Raw genomic sequence first — 17,662 nt, 5'->3', positions numbered from 1 at the left:
ATTATGTAAGTTGGCTGTACAGCTTGTCTTGAAGAGGACTTGCAGTGAAACAGCTTTTGCTGTGTGATGGCAGCGTGCCTGGGTCTTAGCAAACATAGAAAGAAGATTAGTAATTGATAAGCGCAAGTATTGGCCCTTTCTGTCTTGATCTGCTGCAAATACTTTGGTTTTTCTAACTAGCTTCCTTTATGTTACAACTGCCACATGAGGAATGTGGCAGGAGAGACTGCAAAGATATGTGTTGTGTAGATGTTTAGGATAAGGCCAGTTATTTAATAAGCTTTTTAAGACTACCAACGACTACAGTGTTTGAGACTTGCAGGCACTACCGCAAAGCAAACAGAAACCAAAGCCTTTATGCCAGAATGCCATCACTCCTCTGTACCTAAACTCACAGCAATAAACATCAAACAAACTAGCCTGAGGAGACCTCTGCTATTCACCACTGCCTTGCCTTTTTTTTTTCTTCAGAGAGACCAGCCTTCAATGGGAACATCATAGTGATGGTTAGGTGACAGCTGGGAAATTTAAAAAAAGAAAAATTATATCTCAGGTATCAACTGCTCCTCAGAGTGCCAACAGCCCAAATTTGTCATCTTCCTGTAGAAACAGCTTGGGAACATTTGATAGATTACTGAACAAGACAAAGAAAGATCCTCATGGTGTCACTTCACATTTAAGAAGAATACAAGTCATGGCTTTTGCATAAGTGATTTTTATTTTAAGTAAAATTCAGCATACAAAACAACTGTTTCTGTCATGTTTGAGGTTTGAAGTTTCAGTTCTTTTTTTATGAGAAGTTCTGAATTTAGCAGCTTTGCAAGCACAGCACATGGAAAGAAAGCAAATTAGGCTGAGGAAAATGATGGCCAATACCATTCACAGAATCACCAGTGGATACAAACAGCAGAATGCATAGGACTGGACCACTGAAAGAAAAAAAGATGTGGGGAATTGCAACTCACAGCGTTGAGCAAGGAAAACATGTTTTGGGCTTAAACCTTTTGCCCGTCAGCACAAACAGCTGTCTTAGCCAAAGGGAATTCATATGTTCAAAAAGATTGAAGTAAATTATGATTGAATAACCCGGGACAACAGCATAGACAGTGGTTGTCTCTAAAGCTAGGAAATTAATTCACTTTCCTTTTTTAGTTCTCTGTCAGATGGTTGCAGTTTTAGTCATGCACAGGAAATTTGGAATAAATTGAAAATTACAAGGAAAGGAACAGCACAACAAACAGGTGGCACAAACACTTTGCTAACGAGCAAGGATAGGAACTACAGATGTGCAAACTGCAATTCAAAATTCATTTGAACTGCAAAAGAAGAACTGCACAAGGCCTGACCGAGCAAGAAGGGGTTGGAGAGGATGGTTTGTTGAGAAATGTAATCGTTTGTCCAGCTGTGACTTTGGCAGCCTGGATCCTGCACTGATCCACACAATCAGTCAAAAACCTGATTTTTGCAATAGTTGGCTATCCTTAGTTACTGTCAGCTGCTTCTTTCCTGAGGCAGTCTCTTCTGGATGATGACTTCTCTAATAAACACTTCTGAATCATCTATCCACAGCCAACACTGGTATCAGAGGGAATGGATGGTGTACTGGCATATCAGCGGTGAGTATCTCACAGCCTAGCTAGCGGGTTAGATATCTTATCTCCAGTCATTCCTTGGGCAAGACTCTTATGCATCCCATAAAATGACAAGTTAATGGTAAGGCTTCCCATAAAAGGTGGGAGTGGCTGAAATCATCTTTTGGTGAGAAGCAAGGTTTTCATGGTTTGGGTTGTTCTGCTGTTTGCTTTTATTAAGTTCCTTTCTGTTAGTTTTAATGCACCGCCCCCCCCCCCCCAATCTTATATAAAATGTTAATCTCCTCCCAGTCAGGCTAATCAGGTTTGGTCCACCTCTCTGCACTCTCGTGATTTATTTGGTCAGTGCCACATACCTGATACCACCTAGTAAAGAGGTAAGATTTTTCTTCTGCCCTTCCCCTACCAACCTGTTAGTTTTACAGCAACACGTCACTGAGATCCCTTACCCCTTTCCTCTTAACCTCGCAGTCTCCTGCCATCCCTCTTTTGTTAGTCTTTGCCAGGTTCTTCTCCAAGGAAGAGCTGCAAAAAAGATACACTGCCATGTTAGAAGGGGACCTCAGAGCTCCCCTACTATGGACTACAGTTATACTTAGTCCCTTTCACTCTTCTTTCTCTCCAAGCCATTGCAGGACCTTTACTCACAACACCTTTCATCCATTTTCTGCATCATCTCATTTGCTCAGAGATTACTCTTCTTTTTTTTGTCTTCTCTGCAGTTTTCCTCACAGGCTGTTCCAGGGACTCTTTTCATTGGTAGGCCATCAGAAGGTGTTTCAGGGTTCCTTTTTATCATCTTGATTTTAATGAAGTGGCAGGTATTTTTTTTTAGCTTCGTTTTCTGGAGTTCATACATCCTAAGTTTTTATTGTCTGTAGCCACAACCATTCTTCTCTTTCTGCAGACACGCTCTTGCTCAGTCTCCTTACAAAGACAGACCTTCCCATTTGTTGATGCAGCATGAAATGCATTGGTATGGCAGGCTTCTGCAACACAACTGCTGCTTTGCAAGACAGCGTGGTCCAGCCATTCCTCTCCACCCCACCATAGCCGCACACACGTGCCCTGACAAGGAGCCTTTGCTGCCCTACTCCTCCAATGGTAGCAGCCCAGCTTTCCACCCGAGGCAGCAAGCAGATACAAAAAGCTGCTTAGGAAGCATTCTCTACTTGAAAGTCTTCCAAAGAAGGACTGGGCAAAAGGCCAAATGCCAGATAGGTCCTTTCTTCGGGCCAGTGCCATATGAATCGTGCTAAACCGGCATTCATAAGGCTGCAGACTTGATCCCTGCTAACAGTGCGATTGAAAGATCAGCATCATATCTGAATTGTGCCATGTGTGCTAAGGACAGGTCGACAGACCTCAAAAGGTTGCTGATGATGGGAAATCATCCCTTAAGCAAGAATGGTTCTTACAGCGTAGAAGAGAAATTGTGTCTGGATTCAATTCTATTCACTACTTCATCTGGAAATCAAGAAAAATCACCACTGATGAAATTCAAAGGAGATGCCTAGTTTGATGGAGTAGAAAATAATGAGTGGGACAAGACAAGCACACAGACGCATAGTGGTTTATTGAGGCGAAAACATTACAGGCAAAACTAAGAAAGAACAATGCCTACGGAGCAAGAGGTGTTTTTTTCCTGAAAAGCAGCTGCTTAAAGAAAGATTTTATATCATTGTTATTGTGGGTGAAGAGCTGAACTTGTGCCCCTAGTGCAACAACACATTAGAAAAGAGATTAATGAGGCCCTTACACAGACAAAAGAGCAGCAAGAGGAACAGCTTCTAATTTCTGTGAGCAGAGGTGATGAAACTGGTACCAGTGTTGCCTGCACATCTGATGTTCACATCTTTAAAGGACTGCTAGTAAACTGTAGAGTAGACGTACATGATCTGCAGAGCAATAACCTGCACTGGAGGAACATCTTCCAGTGACAGATTTAAAAACCTCCACAGATGCAGCTCACGAAAGATCACTGAGAAGCTACTTCCCGTACAATTGTTTTATTCTGGCAAAACACGAAACCAATAGATCCCACATCTCACACTGTCTTCAGATCAAGCTCTCCTGGAAGAAACACTTCAGCCAAATGTAAGTTATCGGGTGGAGTAACAATGTCAGAGGCGTATGGGATAGCCGCAAATAGGATAACTGAACAAAAGCTATACCCATGTCTGGAGTAACACCAGAGGTTGAACTAGAAGACACATCATCTCTCCTGGACTGAGATCTATGATTCTTCCTACCCACCCAAGCACCTCCTGTAGCTTTCTTGTTTCTGCTTCTCATTGTGTCTCCAGTTTCTTGTGCTAACAAGCACACAGCCTCCCCTGGTGAGAAATGGCTTTTACTTCTGCTTGGCTGGCCTTTTATGGGACACAGAGCAGAGCAGCACTTGCCAGCTGCTAGCACAGCTGTACCGCTGGTGGGACTCAAACCCATCCCATTTGACTAGCACATGCCCTCTGTGCTCTCTTCTCCCTTCCCAGGATCCCCCAAAAGACAGATAGGGCCCACTGCACTCTCAGGAGAAATTCATAGAAGCTGCTAAGTTTCCTGCTGTGACAAGAACCATGGTAAGCCTCAGCACCCTCTGCCCTTACACCACACATGCATGCATGCGCACACCCTACTACTAATGCGATATTTTGACCACTATTACCATTTGTGCCATGTCAGTGGAAGGAGGTATATTTGCTGCATATAAAACCCGCTACAGGAGACACCAAGCAAAAAGGCAGCATGAATTAATATGCCTTCATTTCTTTTCTTAGCAAGAAAAGTAGGAGTTAGGAAGATCAAACAACAACGAATAAAAGGAGCCTATCCTACACTAAATCTGTACAGCTTTTTTCTTCTGCAATTACATAGCGTAACTTGCAAAATCAGTTATCTGGCAGAGAGGGACTAGAAACACACCTCCCACACACCCACTAAGTGCATTCCTCCTCTCTGCTCACTACAGATGATCCTTTGATTATTTTTTTTGAGATTAAATGCATTTTACAACCCATAAGAACGAACAAGGTTTCTGTTGAATGAGAGCTGCTTAGTGACACCTACTTTAATGATTATTGGATAAGATGAAGCTGCTTTAACTCAGTAATCAGGCTCTCGGTGGAAACTTTGCATTTCCTCACACATTATAAGAGGTGTTTAATTTTATTTCTGCATTTAAGGGACCACCTCTGATGAGCATTGAGGAGAGAAGTACTTGTGATACAATCTGTAAGGAAGTACAAAGTTTCTGTTAAGAGACACAGCTACCTAGTGACATCTGCTTTTTGCAGCTGCTGGATATCGCTGTGCAGGCAGCACCTCCCTGACAGAGCTACCTGGGGAGAAGCAACTGATTCTGCACCCTTAGAGCAAAGAAGCTTCTTCAAATCATCTGAGAAGAAAGGAAGAGAAAAGGTAAAGTTCATAAAATTCAGTAGCTGAAACAGTTGTGTATCATGTACTCTCATTGTGTATGTGACTGTAATGCTTTTTCATTGACCTTTTGTTGCTGCTCAGGTAATTTTTAAAGCAGTTTTAAGAAATCCTGCATAATCAGAAGTGGGTGTATGTGCATTCTGTGAGCATATGTTTTCAATTTTAAGTATTTAAGTATATTATGCTGAACCTAGATTAGATTCAGGTATGTCTAGGTGCAGCTGTTGCAAAGCTGTCATCTCTAGACCATTAGCGTCAAACAGTTTTGTCCCTGTGACTTGTAATTCAGATTAAATCCATCTCTGTGTATAATAGAACAGAACTGTAGGCTGGAGAGGTGTCATGCCTGGGACTACACACAGTAGGGGTCAGGTTAACGATAGTCAATGTTTGTTGTTATGTAGCAGCAACATACAGTGCAAAGACAAATAAAGCAACGAGATTAATTTTTCTTCTGCTTTCCATTCATAAAAATAAAGAGAAAGGGGAAGGACATAACTCAGGCTTAGAAAAATTCTGGTATGTTAGGCTAAAAAAATGACACCTGCTGTGATGTGAATAACACACACAGTAATATATCAGCAATATATTTGCACTGTGTCCAAGTTACTTACCTCAAAGTAACATCACTTAAAACTCTGTCTCTGCCTATTAGAAAAGAACATACATACGAACGTGACAAATTCCTGTTATTCATTTAGCCACTGAAGACAGCAGGTACTGAAAACTCATGTCAGCTTTCAGTAAGCGTAATTTCATTAGAAGGAAGAGTCAGATGCATTTTTATTACTGTCTGCTTATGGTGATGTTTGCCTGATTGGAAAGGCACATGTAATCCTGAACTGCTACGAATAGTGGCTTTGCTTTTTTGCTTTATTCCACACAGGATTTATCCCTCTCTGATTTGCTGTCTGTGGTCCATACCCTTCATTCCTATTTGCTTTCCTCTCCGCCATTTGAACAGTGTTCTGCATGCTTGACATCCAAGTTGCACAGTGTTGCAAGGACTAAGCACATGCATGTTAAGGACAGTACATTTTGCAAGTGTGCATATGCGTCCCATAATGCTTAAATAGTGTTTGAGAACCTGTAATGGGAAGTGCGCTGGAACTGCAAGTCAGCTGTGGCTAGTGATTCAGGCTTGCAGAGTAACCACACGGTCTTCACGCACTGGAAGTCACTGACATTTTTATATTCTTTCCTTCTCAGGAACTGGGGAAAAAACATGAGGTCTTCAAGTACGGAGTCCTTTGAAGTTGAAATCTCAACCTCATATGACTATTATGAAAATTATAACGATGCTCCAAAACCATGCAGTAAGGAAAACGTCAAGAGGTTTGCAGCCTCCTTCCTACCTGTTCTGTATACCCTAGTATTCCTGGTTGGGCTCATGGGAAACATTCTGGTCATTGTGGTCCTCTTCAAATACAAGAGGCTGAAGAGCATGACTGATGTGTACCTGCTAAACCTCGCCATCTCAGATCTGCTCTTTGTTTTATCCTTGCCGTTCTGGTCTTATTTCACGATAGACCAATGGGTTTTTGGAACTCCCTGGTGTAAAATCATTTCGTGGATCTACCTGGTTGGGTTTTACAGTGGGATATTTTTTATTATGCTTATGAGCATAGACAGATACCTGGCAATTGTTCGTGCAGTGTTTTCCTTGAAAGCAAGGACTGCCTTCCACGGCTTGATTACTAGCCTTGTTGTATGGCTAGTAGCTCTTTCGGCCTCAGTTCCAGAACTTGTATTTAGAGAATCTTTTAACGAACATAATTATACTACCTGCAAGCCAAGATATCCAAGCAATTTCACGACATGGAAAATTTTTTCCACTTTGGAAATCAACATTTTAGGGCTCCTAATCCCTTTTATAATTATGACATTTTGCTACTCCATGATCATTAAGACATTAGTTCACTGTAGAAATGAGAAAAAGAATAAGGCTGTGAGGATGATCTTTGCTGTCATGATCATGTTTTTCTTCTTTTGGACCCCTTACAACATTGTTATTTTCTTACAACTGCTGGAAATCACGGGAGTCATTAGAGACTGTCAAGTGAGCAGGAATCTGGACTATGCTTTCCAGGTAACGGAAATCCTCGGCCTTTTTCATTGTTGCCTCAATCCAGTCATCTACTTCTTCATGGGGGAAAAATTTAAGAAGTACGTGAAGATGCTTTTTAAGAACTGGCGGTTGCCTGGAGATATTTGCAAGTGGTGCGGAGTTCACATCACTTACCACACTGAATCTACTAATTCGTTCCACACACAATCTACGGGGGATCAAGACGCTCTGTAGTGTGTTTCAGACCAGCCACTGAACTCACCAGCAAGCAAACTGACAAAAGCAGTAACTTTGAAAAGCTAAGCAAATGCACGTGCATTTAACAATAAGCTAGTGCCAGATAATTACTTACTTCAGCTTTGATTTCTGCCTCTAGATTTTCTGAATATTATGACAGAAGGTGTCTTAGATGTGAAACGTGGGAGATGGACATGCAAGTTTTATTGGCTGCAATTACAAATCACTGCTCAGATGTAACAGCAGCCTCAGCTCTCTGCAAAGCACTGTGCCATGCTGCTTCTTTTTCACCAGCATCAAGACAGAGGTTGGCCTGCACGGAGGGGCAGAGGAGAGACGTGTCATCAGCCTGTGCATTTGAAAAATAATTCATTTATTCAAGAAGGATGGTTATTACCATATTTTTTTATTCTACAGCTGATCCATGTAGAACTTGTTCACTCTGACTCCTAGCAAGCTATTAACAGTACCTGCTACTGTTAAGTGTTTCATCTCAGGATGAAAGGATACACCCTTTGTCATTAAGAAAAAGGACATAAAATATATTCTTTATGTGCACAAAGACGCAAAGCAAATGCATTACATTGTGTTATAGACACACTTTCTCTTAGGTATCCAAGCTGCCACATATGCCTATGTGTAGGTGTATATATAGGCATTTTGAATTACTTTATCACAGTAATTCAGGACAGCAATTCTGTATTTTAATTAACACGGAAAATGTTTAAAATATTTTTTAATAAAAGTGTTTTAAAAAACTTACTTTCCAGCACGTGTGAATAAATTTGAAGCATCTTGATTAAGAGTATATCTTTTAAAGTGAATATTCTTTGTTCCAAAAGTACTTAACCCCACGACTCAATTTTTCATTCATTGGAGATGTATCTGGCAAAACAAAAGAAGGTAAAAACAGAGATCATGTAGAAATGGTCTGTCATAACTTAGAAACACGAAGAATTCTAGCAAAATGCTAAGAGTGTGATGCCCCAGTAGCCGCTCAGAAATCTACATGATATTAATCAGTGGTCTGGAAGAAGAAGGAAACTCACACAGCAATGTTTAGATTTTGGCATAAAAATAATTTTAAAGATGCAAAAATCAGTAATGTGGTACCAGACAAAGTAAGAGCTGAAAAATACATACTGGAAAATATTTCTGGTGTGCCTTTTTGCTGGATGACAACCATTCAGCAGGAAGACTTTTATTTTTCTTAGGCTGTCAGTAACAAAGTGCCTGCTCAGCATTCAGGCATGGCTGCAAAGAGCTGACAAGACATTAAAATACATCAGGAAAGGGCTGGAGAAGAAATGTATAAATATTGTAGTGCCATTCTTCTCATCACTCTATATAAGAAATGTAAGTGGAAGCTCACCTCCATGTGACCTCTCTCGTGATATAAGACTGAAAATAAAAAGCAGCACGCTGAAATACTCATGCACGCACATATCCATCATAATTAATTTTGGGAATGCATTATCATTAGCAGTTTGCTGAGGCTGACAAGCAAGGATCTGCATTTATGCAGATAATGAGAATAGCTGTGGAAGACATTGCTTGCAGGAAGAAAGCGTCTTCCTTCCCAAGAAAAAGACTATAAATTCTTACTACTCAAAACCTTACAAGCCACTGAGTAAATCAGTTAGGAAAAACTGCTGCAAGGGGTGGGTTAAGCCATCCATCACCTATTTTGAAAATGAAGAGGAAGACAAATTGCAAGTGTCAGGTGCTTCAAAGTCTCACAGGTGTCACTGAACCCAACAACATGTCACTCCCAAGCCAGCACGGCACATTGTCCTCACAGATGTGATACTGATAGTGCAGGCACTGTGAACTGCTGAGCTACTCATCAGCCAAGTGCACAGACTAAACTCGAAGCCAGACAGTTGTACCGCAGTTATTTTTTTTCTTAGTGCTACTTTGTGATCCTTCTAGTCAGTAAGAATAAATAGGTCTTTTTAAGAAATCTTGCCTTCCAGATCAGGGGAAGGGCTGCCTGTGCTGTCCTGGCAAAAATGATGCTCAACAAGCAAAAAGCAAGCTGTAGGCTCTTGATGACCATGAGATAGGAGAGGTCTGGGGCTAAGAGCGGTGTTGAAGAATGGCACCGAGATGGCCAGCAGCTCGCAGGCTGGTTCAGCTCTGGGCACACACCCTGTGGTGGGAAAGGATGACAAATCTGCTCATGTGTGGAATTAACGGGCCGCACCCAGCAGCCCTGCAGCATTGCCATAAATGGAGCTAGTGTAAAGCCCCTTTTCCACACAAAACTCAAAGGTGCCTCACAGCCTATGCACATGTGCCTTAGGTGCAGAGGGTGCCTGGTGCACTGATGAAAGCTGTCCTTGTTTCTCTGCCCAAATAACCTCTTCCAGTCCTCCCAGTAATACTCACAGCTACTCAATGTGTGTGCTGGATGAGCAACTAAGCTGAAAGCTGTGCTCTGAGCAGCTTTGCTGAATTGGGTGCAAGGGGGAGCTCACCTTTAAGTGATGGGCTCAGGAGTCCAGGTCCTGGGACTGGAGCTCATCAAACCTGGGTGGCTTCCTCCTCTTTCACCGGGAACAAACCCTCCCCTCCCATGCACCGAGCTACTGTGGATAAGGCTACTCCTCTCTTGAGAGAGGGCTTTGAAACCTGCTGATGAGAAAGGACAAGAGAATAGAATTAATACAGACAAAAATAAAGCAGGGATTTTCAAAATGTCAGTTAACCAAAGGTGTCATTTTAGCTGAACAAGAGTTTCCAAGCAATGAATGATGTACAGACCTATTGAACCATGAAAGAGAATGGATAGACATTTGAGTGAAGCAAAGCTGACTCATTCGTAAACCCACATTTTTACATCAGGGTTCCTCGGAAGGCCAGCCTGTGTCCTCTCTTCAGTTGTGCTAAGCCGCCATAGAAAGGTAGATGAGGGGGAAAATCAGCTTAATTATATTAAGTACAAACAATGCTGAAAAGGTAAAAACAAATTGGTTGGTTTGTTTTCATACAGTGCTTAGGCCACCACAGTCACTCCCTAAACAGAAAGCTGAATTACACACTTACCTTTTACTGTAGAAGATGGCTTCATCCCTTTTAATTGTGCAGAAGCATCATGGTCAGCAGCCTCCTCCCAGTCTGAGAGCCAGCAAAGAATTGCTATTCTCCTTGCTATACTATCACTGCTTGCTACTGTCCCAGCACCAGCTCTGCACACCTGATCTGAAGGAGAGTACAATTTGACAGGCACCACAGTGCTCCTCTGTTACCAGGATGCTTCCGGTCTAAAACTGCCAGCAGGGATCTACACTCACACATTTTCCTCCAAGAGCTCTTGATGGTTTCCAGTTTTATCCAACATCTCTCTCTCAACATAGCCGGAGACCAACCTCATCAACTCCCATCTTTTACACAAATATCTCCATTTGACTTGATTTACAGTTAGAAATCAAGGGTCATTTAGTAATGTCAATCAAAATGTTCATTAAAATGGTGCTTAAGGCAATGCCTACAGAGAGCTCAACAGGACTTCGCTACTCCAGGCATGAAAGCAACTTTTAAGTAGGAGACTGGAAATGAATAGTCGATATAACTGTGGTGAGATTTCTAGCATTTGCATAACTAGTAAGACCATTCAAAGGCGATGTGGTGCTGGTCATATCTGCAGTCATCTTATTGTAACACAGCAATGATGTACGCAGGTGCCACTGGCAGTCATGGAAAAATCACCCCTAATGGAGCAGGCACTATCAACGAGGAGACACCGAGTTAGATACTTCCAGGATTACTTTCTTTTTCACAATCATCCAGCAGCAACACCCATCAGAAAAATCAACAAAATCCCATGTTATGGGACAGTCATTGAGTCAAAGACACTTCTCACAGAAATGAGGCTCAAAAGGGGAAAAGCCATCTGTCTGTTCCAGACCAGCAAAATCCAAGTCCTCTGCCAACACCTTGATGGAGCACTGGCATGACTGACCAACACTGCTGTTCTCTTTCCCTTGGCAGAGTATATCCCTCCACACATCCCTCATGTGCTTGCCTCAAAAGAAGACTGCTCACAGGCCACACTCAGGCTTTGATCTTTATTTCTGATCCTCCTCTGAACTCTCAGAAATGGTAGTAGCATGCTTATGATATCTCTACTGAAAAGAGTAATTAATGTCTTCTCTTCCACATCACTGGCCACTTGACCTTATTTTTAAAAAGCTGCTGTCTTATAGCTAGGGGAGCTGAGGCACAGAACAAGAGCTCAGACATTATGAGCACAATGCATATTTTTGACTGAATCTCAGGGCCCTCCTAGCTCTCCTTGGGGAGGATTTGCACTTCAGCCTGGTGAAGGGGACTCCAGATAAGAGCCACCCACACTGTGCCCTTTCTGGTAGCCAAATCTGAGATGGCCCAGCCAGGAAAGGCCCCATCTGGATCCAGGTTCTGCAAGGAAGACCACAGGTTAATGTGAAGGGTAGCTGGAGGTAAGTGGATGAAGATGACTAGCTAATGCCATCTTCGAATAAAAGACGTTCTTTACTGGCACAGAGGGTGTTGTCTGTCTTAAAAGACCAGAAAGCAAGGATTCAGGTTTGCAGGTGGCCGAAAGAGAAAAAAATTAATCCTCTGTGTAAACACAGCTCAAATACATGATTGATCAAAGCATCATACTCATTTAGTTTTTGTGCTGGTTTTTTTTTTTTTTTATTTCAAGTCATCTTGGAAGTATTGAAGTTTCTCCGGGTTTTAGTTTCTTGTTTCAAAACGAGTAAGAACATGCATTCAGTATATGTAGCTCAGTAACTGCGCACTGCAAGCTTTTTGTGATTTCAGGTGTTGCAAAATAAAAACTATTAAGGCAGTAAGTATGTTTTAAAATTCCAAGAAGATGTTTGTTCCCTTGCTTTTGCTTTTAACAACTATAGCAAGTAATCAAGAATCTGATCTGCAAGAATCTGATCTGTTTCCGCAGATGCGAAAACCTCATAAAAGGTATTCTCAGTGCTGCTAGCAACCTGTAAGACAACAAAGACTGAATGAAGATTGACATTATCAGATCCACTTTTCTGCTCAAAAGATGCCAGTGGCATTTAATCAGCATTTTCCAAGAAGTCCAACCAGCCAAGTTCAGGAAGAGACTTTAGTACCTGGGACAGTGATTGGAAAAACAGGTGGACATCCCTGCATGAAAAGCGTTATTTGTCTCTTTTGCACAGGGACTTTGTGCTCCTTAAAATATCTCCATAGAAGTATTGTGGTTTGGGCAGGTAGATTGAAGAGAGGGTCCCTCCCTGACTTTTAACCTGTCACCATTGCAGACAAATAGAAAGAGTAGTACCAGCTAGTAGTAACACAAAATTATCTTAATCAAAGCGAAGAAAGACCACAACAGATCTCTGTACTTGTTCATAACTGGTAAACTGAAATTTGACAAGTAAGACCATGACGGCAGACCAAGTGACTTGCCTTTTCCGCTACCAAAGTATGTGGGAAGGGTGTAAAAAGCATGTAGGGAAGAAAGAAAAGGATGGTTTTTCCTGTTGCTTACACCCTTGTTTCTCATTCACAAGCACCAGGAATGGAAAGAAAATAAGGCTGGTTGATCACAAGGAACAATGTTGCCTGCAGGCTCTGCAGACAAACAGTGCTGAGAAGCTGCAGAGCACAGGTCTGCCCGTGCTATCGAAAATCTTGTTTACGCTTTCTAGAAGAGTGAAACCCATAGCACAGGTGTCACACAAAAACCTGCAACGCTACAGAGAAGGGGCTGAAGAGTTTACAAAAGGAAAGAAAAAGTTTGGATTTAGGCTGTTTTCTCCCCAGTTCTGCTTCACCAACCCATCCTTGCATAATGCAGATCAGTACTGGCTTCCTCTTCTCAGAAACGTTAGGGAACCCCCAAAATCCCCCATGGGGAGGCTGGCTCCTATCTGCTCCTGCTCCAGCTTTTTGCATGAATGTGTGTGCCACAACCTCCTCTCCCACAGACACGGAGTAAATCCATTCATTTCCTGGCCAGCTTAAGCTCATGTTCTGTGCATGCAGCGGTCATGCAAGTGGGATGCCTGTCTTGTAACTACACTGGCAGAAAATTTTGCATTTGAAAAGACAGTTTCATGAAAATCTGAATACTGGAAAGAGCAGATTTTTGGCAGCGGCTGCATTGGCTAACGATCAACAGTTTTTAACCTGATGCTATTGTTTGCATTTTGTTTCAGCTTCAGATTAAAACTATTTTAGAATAAGCACAGCCTATTTTTCAACATTATTGAAATAAAATATTTCATTATTTCTGCTTTGAATTCTCATTAAAATTTGATTCTGACTGGGGAATTATTTCAACAGTCCTCATGTAACCAAAAATTGTAAAAAGAACTCAAGGATTTGTCTTACTTAACACACTATTTTTTGTTAACAACTTTAAAAAAATAAATCCACCACAGTAGCTTATTCCACATACCCATTGGAATGTGCCAGAATTTAGAAAAAAGCTAGCATTAGAAGCAAAATTTCAGTAAAGTGATGAATGTTACTATAGAAGACTACCAGACAGAAAAGGGTTTTATTGTTCTGTTGTTTGGGTTTTTTTTAATCTACTGACTTCGTTCATGAGAATTTGCCTAGCAAATGAACTTTTGTTGCTTCTATAGTATAAAAAAATGACAGCATTTTATAGACTCTATCAAAATGGGACTATGTGAATAAAATTTAAACGAATAAACATCGAAGTAGCATTTATGAAAGGTCAACTCTTAAGTGATAATTATTTAACAATTTGTGTCAGAGACTGAGAAAGCAAGGTCAGCACTAGATATGCAACATTCTGCAGAATTCTTCTTTCTGTGATTTTTTTTTTTTTTTTTTTTTTTTAATTCCAGGCATGGATTTGTACAGATGCAGGGCAACTACTAATTGTGGTGTAACAGAAAAAAGCCTACATTTTCTCTAAGGTAATTCACAATAAAGATCTCGGTCATAATATGACATGACTGAACGTGCCCTGGATTTTCAGGAGGGCACATGCCCAGTTCATGGACCATCATACCAACATAAACCACTGGGTATGTATAGGCTCCCAGGTGCCTGGAAAAATGTAAAAAGAGCTCTAGAAATGTCAACTACTTCTACAGAAATAGCTGTGGAAAAGCTGATACTGCCTAACAATGGAGCAAATAGGTAGCTAGTGTCAATGTTCATTTTGGTGACACCGCCTAAAAAATCTGCCATGTTTTCTAGACCTGAGGCCACAAGATCAGCCAAAGTTACTGCTTTGCAAAAGCAAAAGAACACACAGTAAAAAAAAAAAAAAAAAAAAAAAAAATCAGTGAGATCCTTCACAGCAAAAGCCACGTCTGCCCGGCCAGTGAATGGCACAAGCTAGATGCATGTACTCCAAGAGCAGTGGCTGAGGACCTAGTACGTGAGACCTCGTACAGACCCACCAGCCAGATGTGCCCTTTGAACAAAAGGGAATTTCTCCTCTGTGACAGCAGTCCCACGCAGACAGACCGTGGTGCACGAGGGCAGAATGCAACTGGCCCCAGTCGTGTTCGTGCAGACAATGGTCGTGTTTAGAAAAAAATCCCATGTTTTATTACCTGCAGCTAACTAGATGGCTTCGACTCTCTGCACTGGCTTCCTTATCATATCGGGCTGCAGACTTAAACTGGGCAGAAGTAGCCCAACCATGTCCGTCACTGCCTATTGACCAGAGCTGATATGCCCAGAATAGACTGCAGCACCCTTATCCTTTACTTCTCCCTGAAAAAAAAAAGCAGTTTTTAAGGTTCTGCTTTCAGCATTGCCAGGGATCTCAGCCATCTCATCTCGTGCGTCTGCTACATAGAAATCAAGACTCTGCCCTCCCTTGTAAAACAAGGCATTTTGCAGATGAAAAGCACTACAATGAAACTAAGTATTTATTATTCTAGAGACAAAAATCTGTGTATTCATTGCTAGATTTCTTGGCTTGTCTCAAGACATCAAGAACCATGCACACTCTTTTACTCACAGCCCAAAAAGTTTCACCTCCTTCCACAGAAGATGAAAACAACTTCATAATGCATTATTCTAAAAAAAGCCTTTGGTTTTGAGCAATTTCTTCCTAACATTTCTCAGTCAAGAGGTGATTGTTGTCCTGAATCATGAAGGTTTGCAGACAAAACCCCTACTCCTTTTAGACTTGCTTGTCTGATTTACTTCACATTTTGACATTTGTAATCAGCAGGGGGTTTCACCAATTTGCATGAACACGCTAAAACAGGTAGCAGGAAAAAACTAAGTACTTCATAAGAACAGGAACATTCTTTCCAAGTCAAACCAGCATCACATTTTCGCATCAAAAGGCATACAGCCTGACAATAAGTGAGTAGACAATAAGTGAGTAATGCCCCAAATCGAAATACACTATGGACCACAGACCAGGGTTGTTGAAAGAGAGCTGATGCTTTTAAATAATCTCAATTCCTATACACCAGTTCGCATTGCAGCATGTCAGATTTAGAGTTCAGGGAGGTTTTTTTGCAAACTGAGTCATGGCGAACAAGCAGCTGAATCAGCAAAGTTGAGTTTCTTCTACTGAAAAGAATTTAAAAGCACTGAAATTCCAGCTCAATTTAGTAAGAAAAAAGACTTCACCTCAAAGTTTCAGGTGCTGAAACTCAGAAAGAGATGATCAGATACACTCACCTTCAAAAGAGGAGACTGGGCTACATGGACCTTAGTCATACTCAGTACCATTATTCTTATATGAAAAAATACGCTTTTATTAAATGAGAAAAAGAAAGTGAAGACAACAATATGAGCTGAGCTCTGTGTATTTTTGAAGCCCTCAGCCTCTGAGACAAAAGCATTCTTGTGTGCTACACCAATGAGGCAGACCCTTGACAAACTCATTACACAGAGAGAGAAGAAACAGTGGGAATCTCTGAATGTGCTTTCACCCACCTTGCAGGACACCAGCATGGTTGTATTTCTGAAGAAGGTACTTGCTCACCAGAAACCATAGTGAAACCAAACCAGGCATCAATCTAGCCTTATTATTTCGTGAACAACTAGAAATATGTACTGCATGTCAAGGACTATCAGAAAAGGCATGGTTTCTACCTTGAATTGCAAGGATAAAATGGAAGACAAGACAGTGATAAGCAGTTGGGGAGCAAGTACCAGCAGAGCTATGGGTATTCACAACCTTGTGGTTAGATTTTTGTTGGGATTTGGATCTATTTTCCCCACCCTGCACATCCAGCCAGGGGAGCTGAATCGTCACCTCAGTTCGCCTCCTTTCTTTCATGTAATATTTTCCACCTGTAGCTATGAAAATCTGAAAACTACAGAGCTCAGCATCGTTCACCTTTGCCAGTTCAGTGAGATGTGAGTCCACAGCCAGTAGCTCATTAGGTGGTGGCTGGAGGCACCAAAAGGGAAATGATTTTCTTTCCCCTCTCCACTGCCAACCAGCTTGGGTTTGAAAAAAGAAAAAAAAAAAAAATTAAAAAAACCCCATTAAACAACCCACTATTTACCTGACACATTACTATGCTTTCCCCTCTGTCTTCGCCAAGCTTCTCATCCAGACCATGTTTTGTAACACTGAATATTCTTGTTTGCTTGTATCTCCATAGTGCTTAAACATCCCATTTCAGCACTTTGTACTGTACCTACAGAAACAGGAGAAAAACTTCATGCAAATCAAGTCTGCTACTACTGTAATCTCATTTCAGTATCTTTGCACAGACTGGGTTTTTCAGAATTTAAAAAAAAAAAAAAAAAAAGCCTTTTGAGCGATTTCAGCACAGCTAACTTCTATTCTTGCATCTGAATTACCGGTACCTTCTGTCCAAGTTCTCTTTATTTCCTAGGACGGGTGAACAAGCTGAATTTGTGTGTGTGTGTGTCCCTTTTTTCCAATAAAAGACATTAAGAGGAGTCCAAAATTTGGCTAATACTAAACCACCAACTGTCCTGGCAGTTAAAATTAGAAAGGATCCATAGAAGCTCTAGGTTTTCTTCAACACCTCTGAAGCCTTTGAGTTAAAGCAAACAGACCTGAGAGGTTAGACTTGAAAAAGTAAAAAAAGAGCTGCTTCAGCAGATACTAACCTGCAGCAATTTTCTTCTATTTCAACATGAGCTAGGTAGACTCAGTGCTTTAAATAAACTCACGTCTGCAAGTGTCTATGTTTGGCTGTAGTCAAAAGACTCACGTTGTTCTAACTTTAGCTTTTGAAGTAGATACTGCTCTGGATCAAAGGACCAAAAGACCAACATAGGAATGCATGGTAGCCAAAGTCCCTGCTTTGACAAAATTTTGCAGGAAATCATGCTAACCCCTCACGAGTTCAGT

The 17,662-nt window shown here is 41.3% G+C and overlaps 1 protein-coding gene and 1 long non-coding RNA gene across 3 annotated transcripts; one reads left to right on the top strand and one right to left on the bottom strand.

Moving 5' to 3' along the window:
• Positions 1-695: 695 nt before the first annotated feature.
• Positions 696-17,654, bottom strand: LOC128144777 (uncharacterized). 2 transcript variants are annotated; one of them, XR_008236212.1, is made up of 6 exons: positions 16,842-17,654; positions 10,387-10,542; positions 9,819-9,975; positions 8,102-8,223; positions 7,454-7,651; positions 696-2,117 (listed from the first exon to the last, which is right to left on the bottom strand). It is a non-coding gene; the product is annotated as an uncharacterized LOC128144777 (long non-coding RNA). The 2 variants fall into 2 exon arrangements; XR_008236211.1 differs by lacking the exon at positions 16,842-17,654 and having other exon boundaries at positions 10,387-12,731.
• CCR4 (C-C motif chemokine receptor 4) lies at positions 4,682-8,100 on the top strand. Its single transcript, XM_052794005.1, has 2 exons — positions 4,682-5,012; positions 6,243-8,100. Exon 2 carries the CDS (start codon positions 6,259-6,261, stop codon positions 7,333-7,335), a length of 1,077 nt encoding a protein of 358 aa, XP_052649965.1. The 5' UTR covers positions 4,682-5,012; positions 6,243-6,258; the 3' UTR covers positions 7,336-8,100.
• Positions 17,655-17,662: the final 8 nt, after the last annotated feature.

The sequence above is a fragment of the Harpia harpyja genome, chromosome 1, assembly GCF_026419915.1.
Source record: "Harpia harpyja isolate bHarHar1 chromosome 1, bHarHar1 primary haplotype, whole genome shotgun sequence".
NCBI lineage: Eukaryota > Metazoa > Chordata > Aves > Accipitriformes > Accipitridae > Harpia > Harpia harpyja.
Note: the sequence above shows the minus strand (reverse complement) of the source record. Positions and strands in the feature narration are given on the sequence as shown.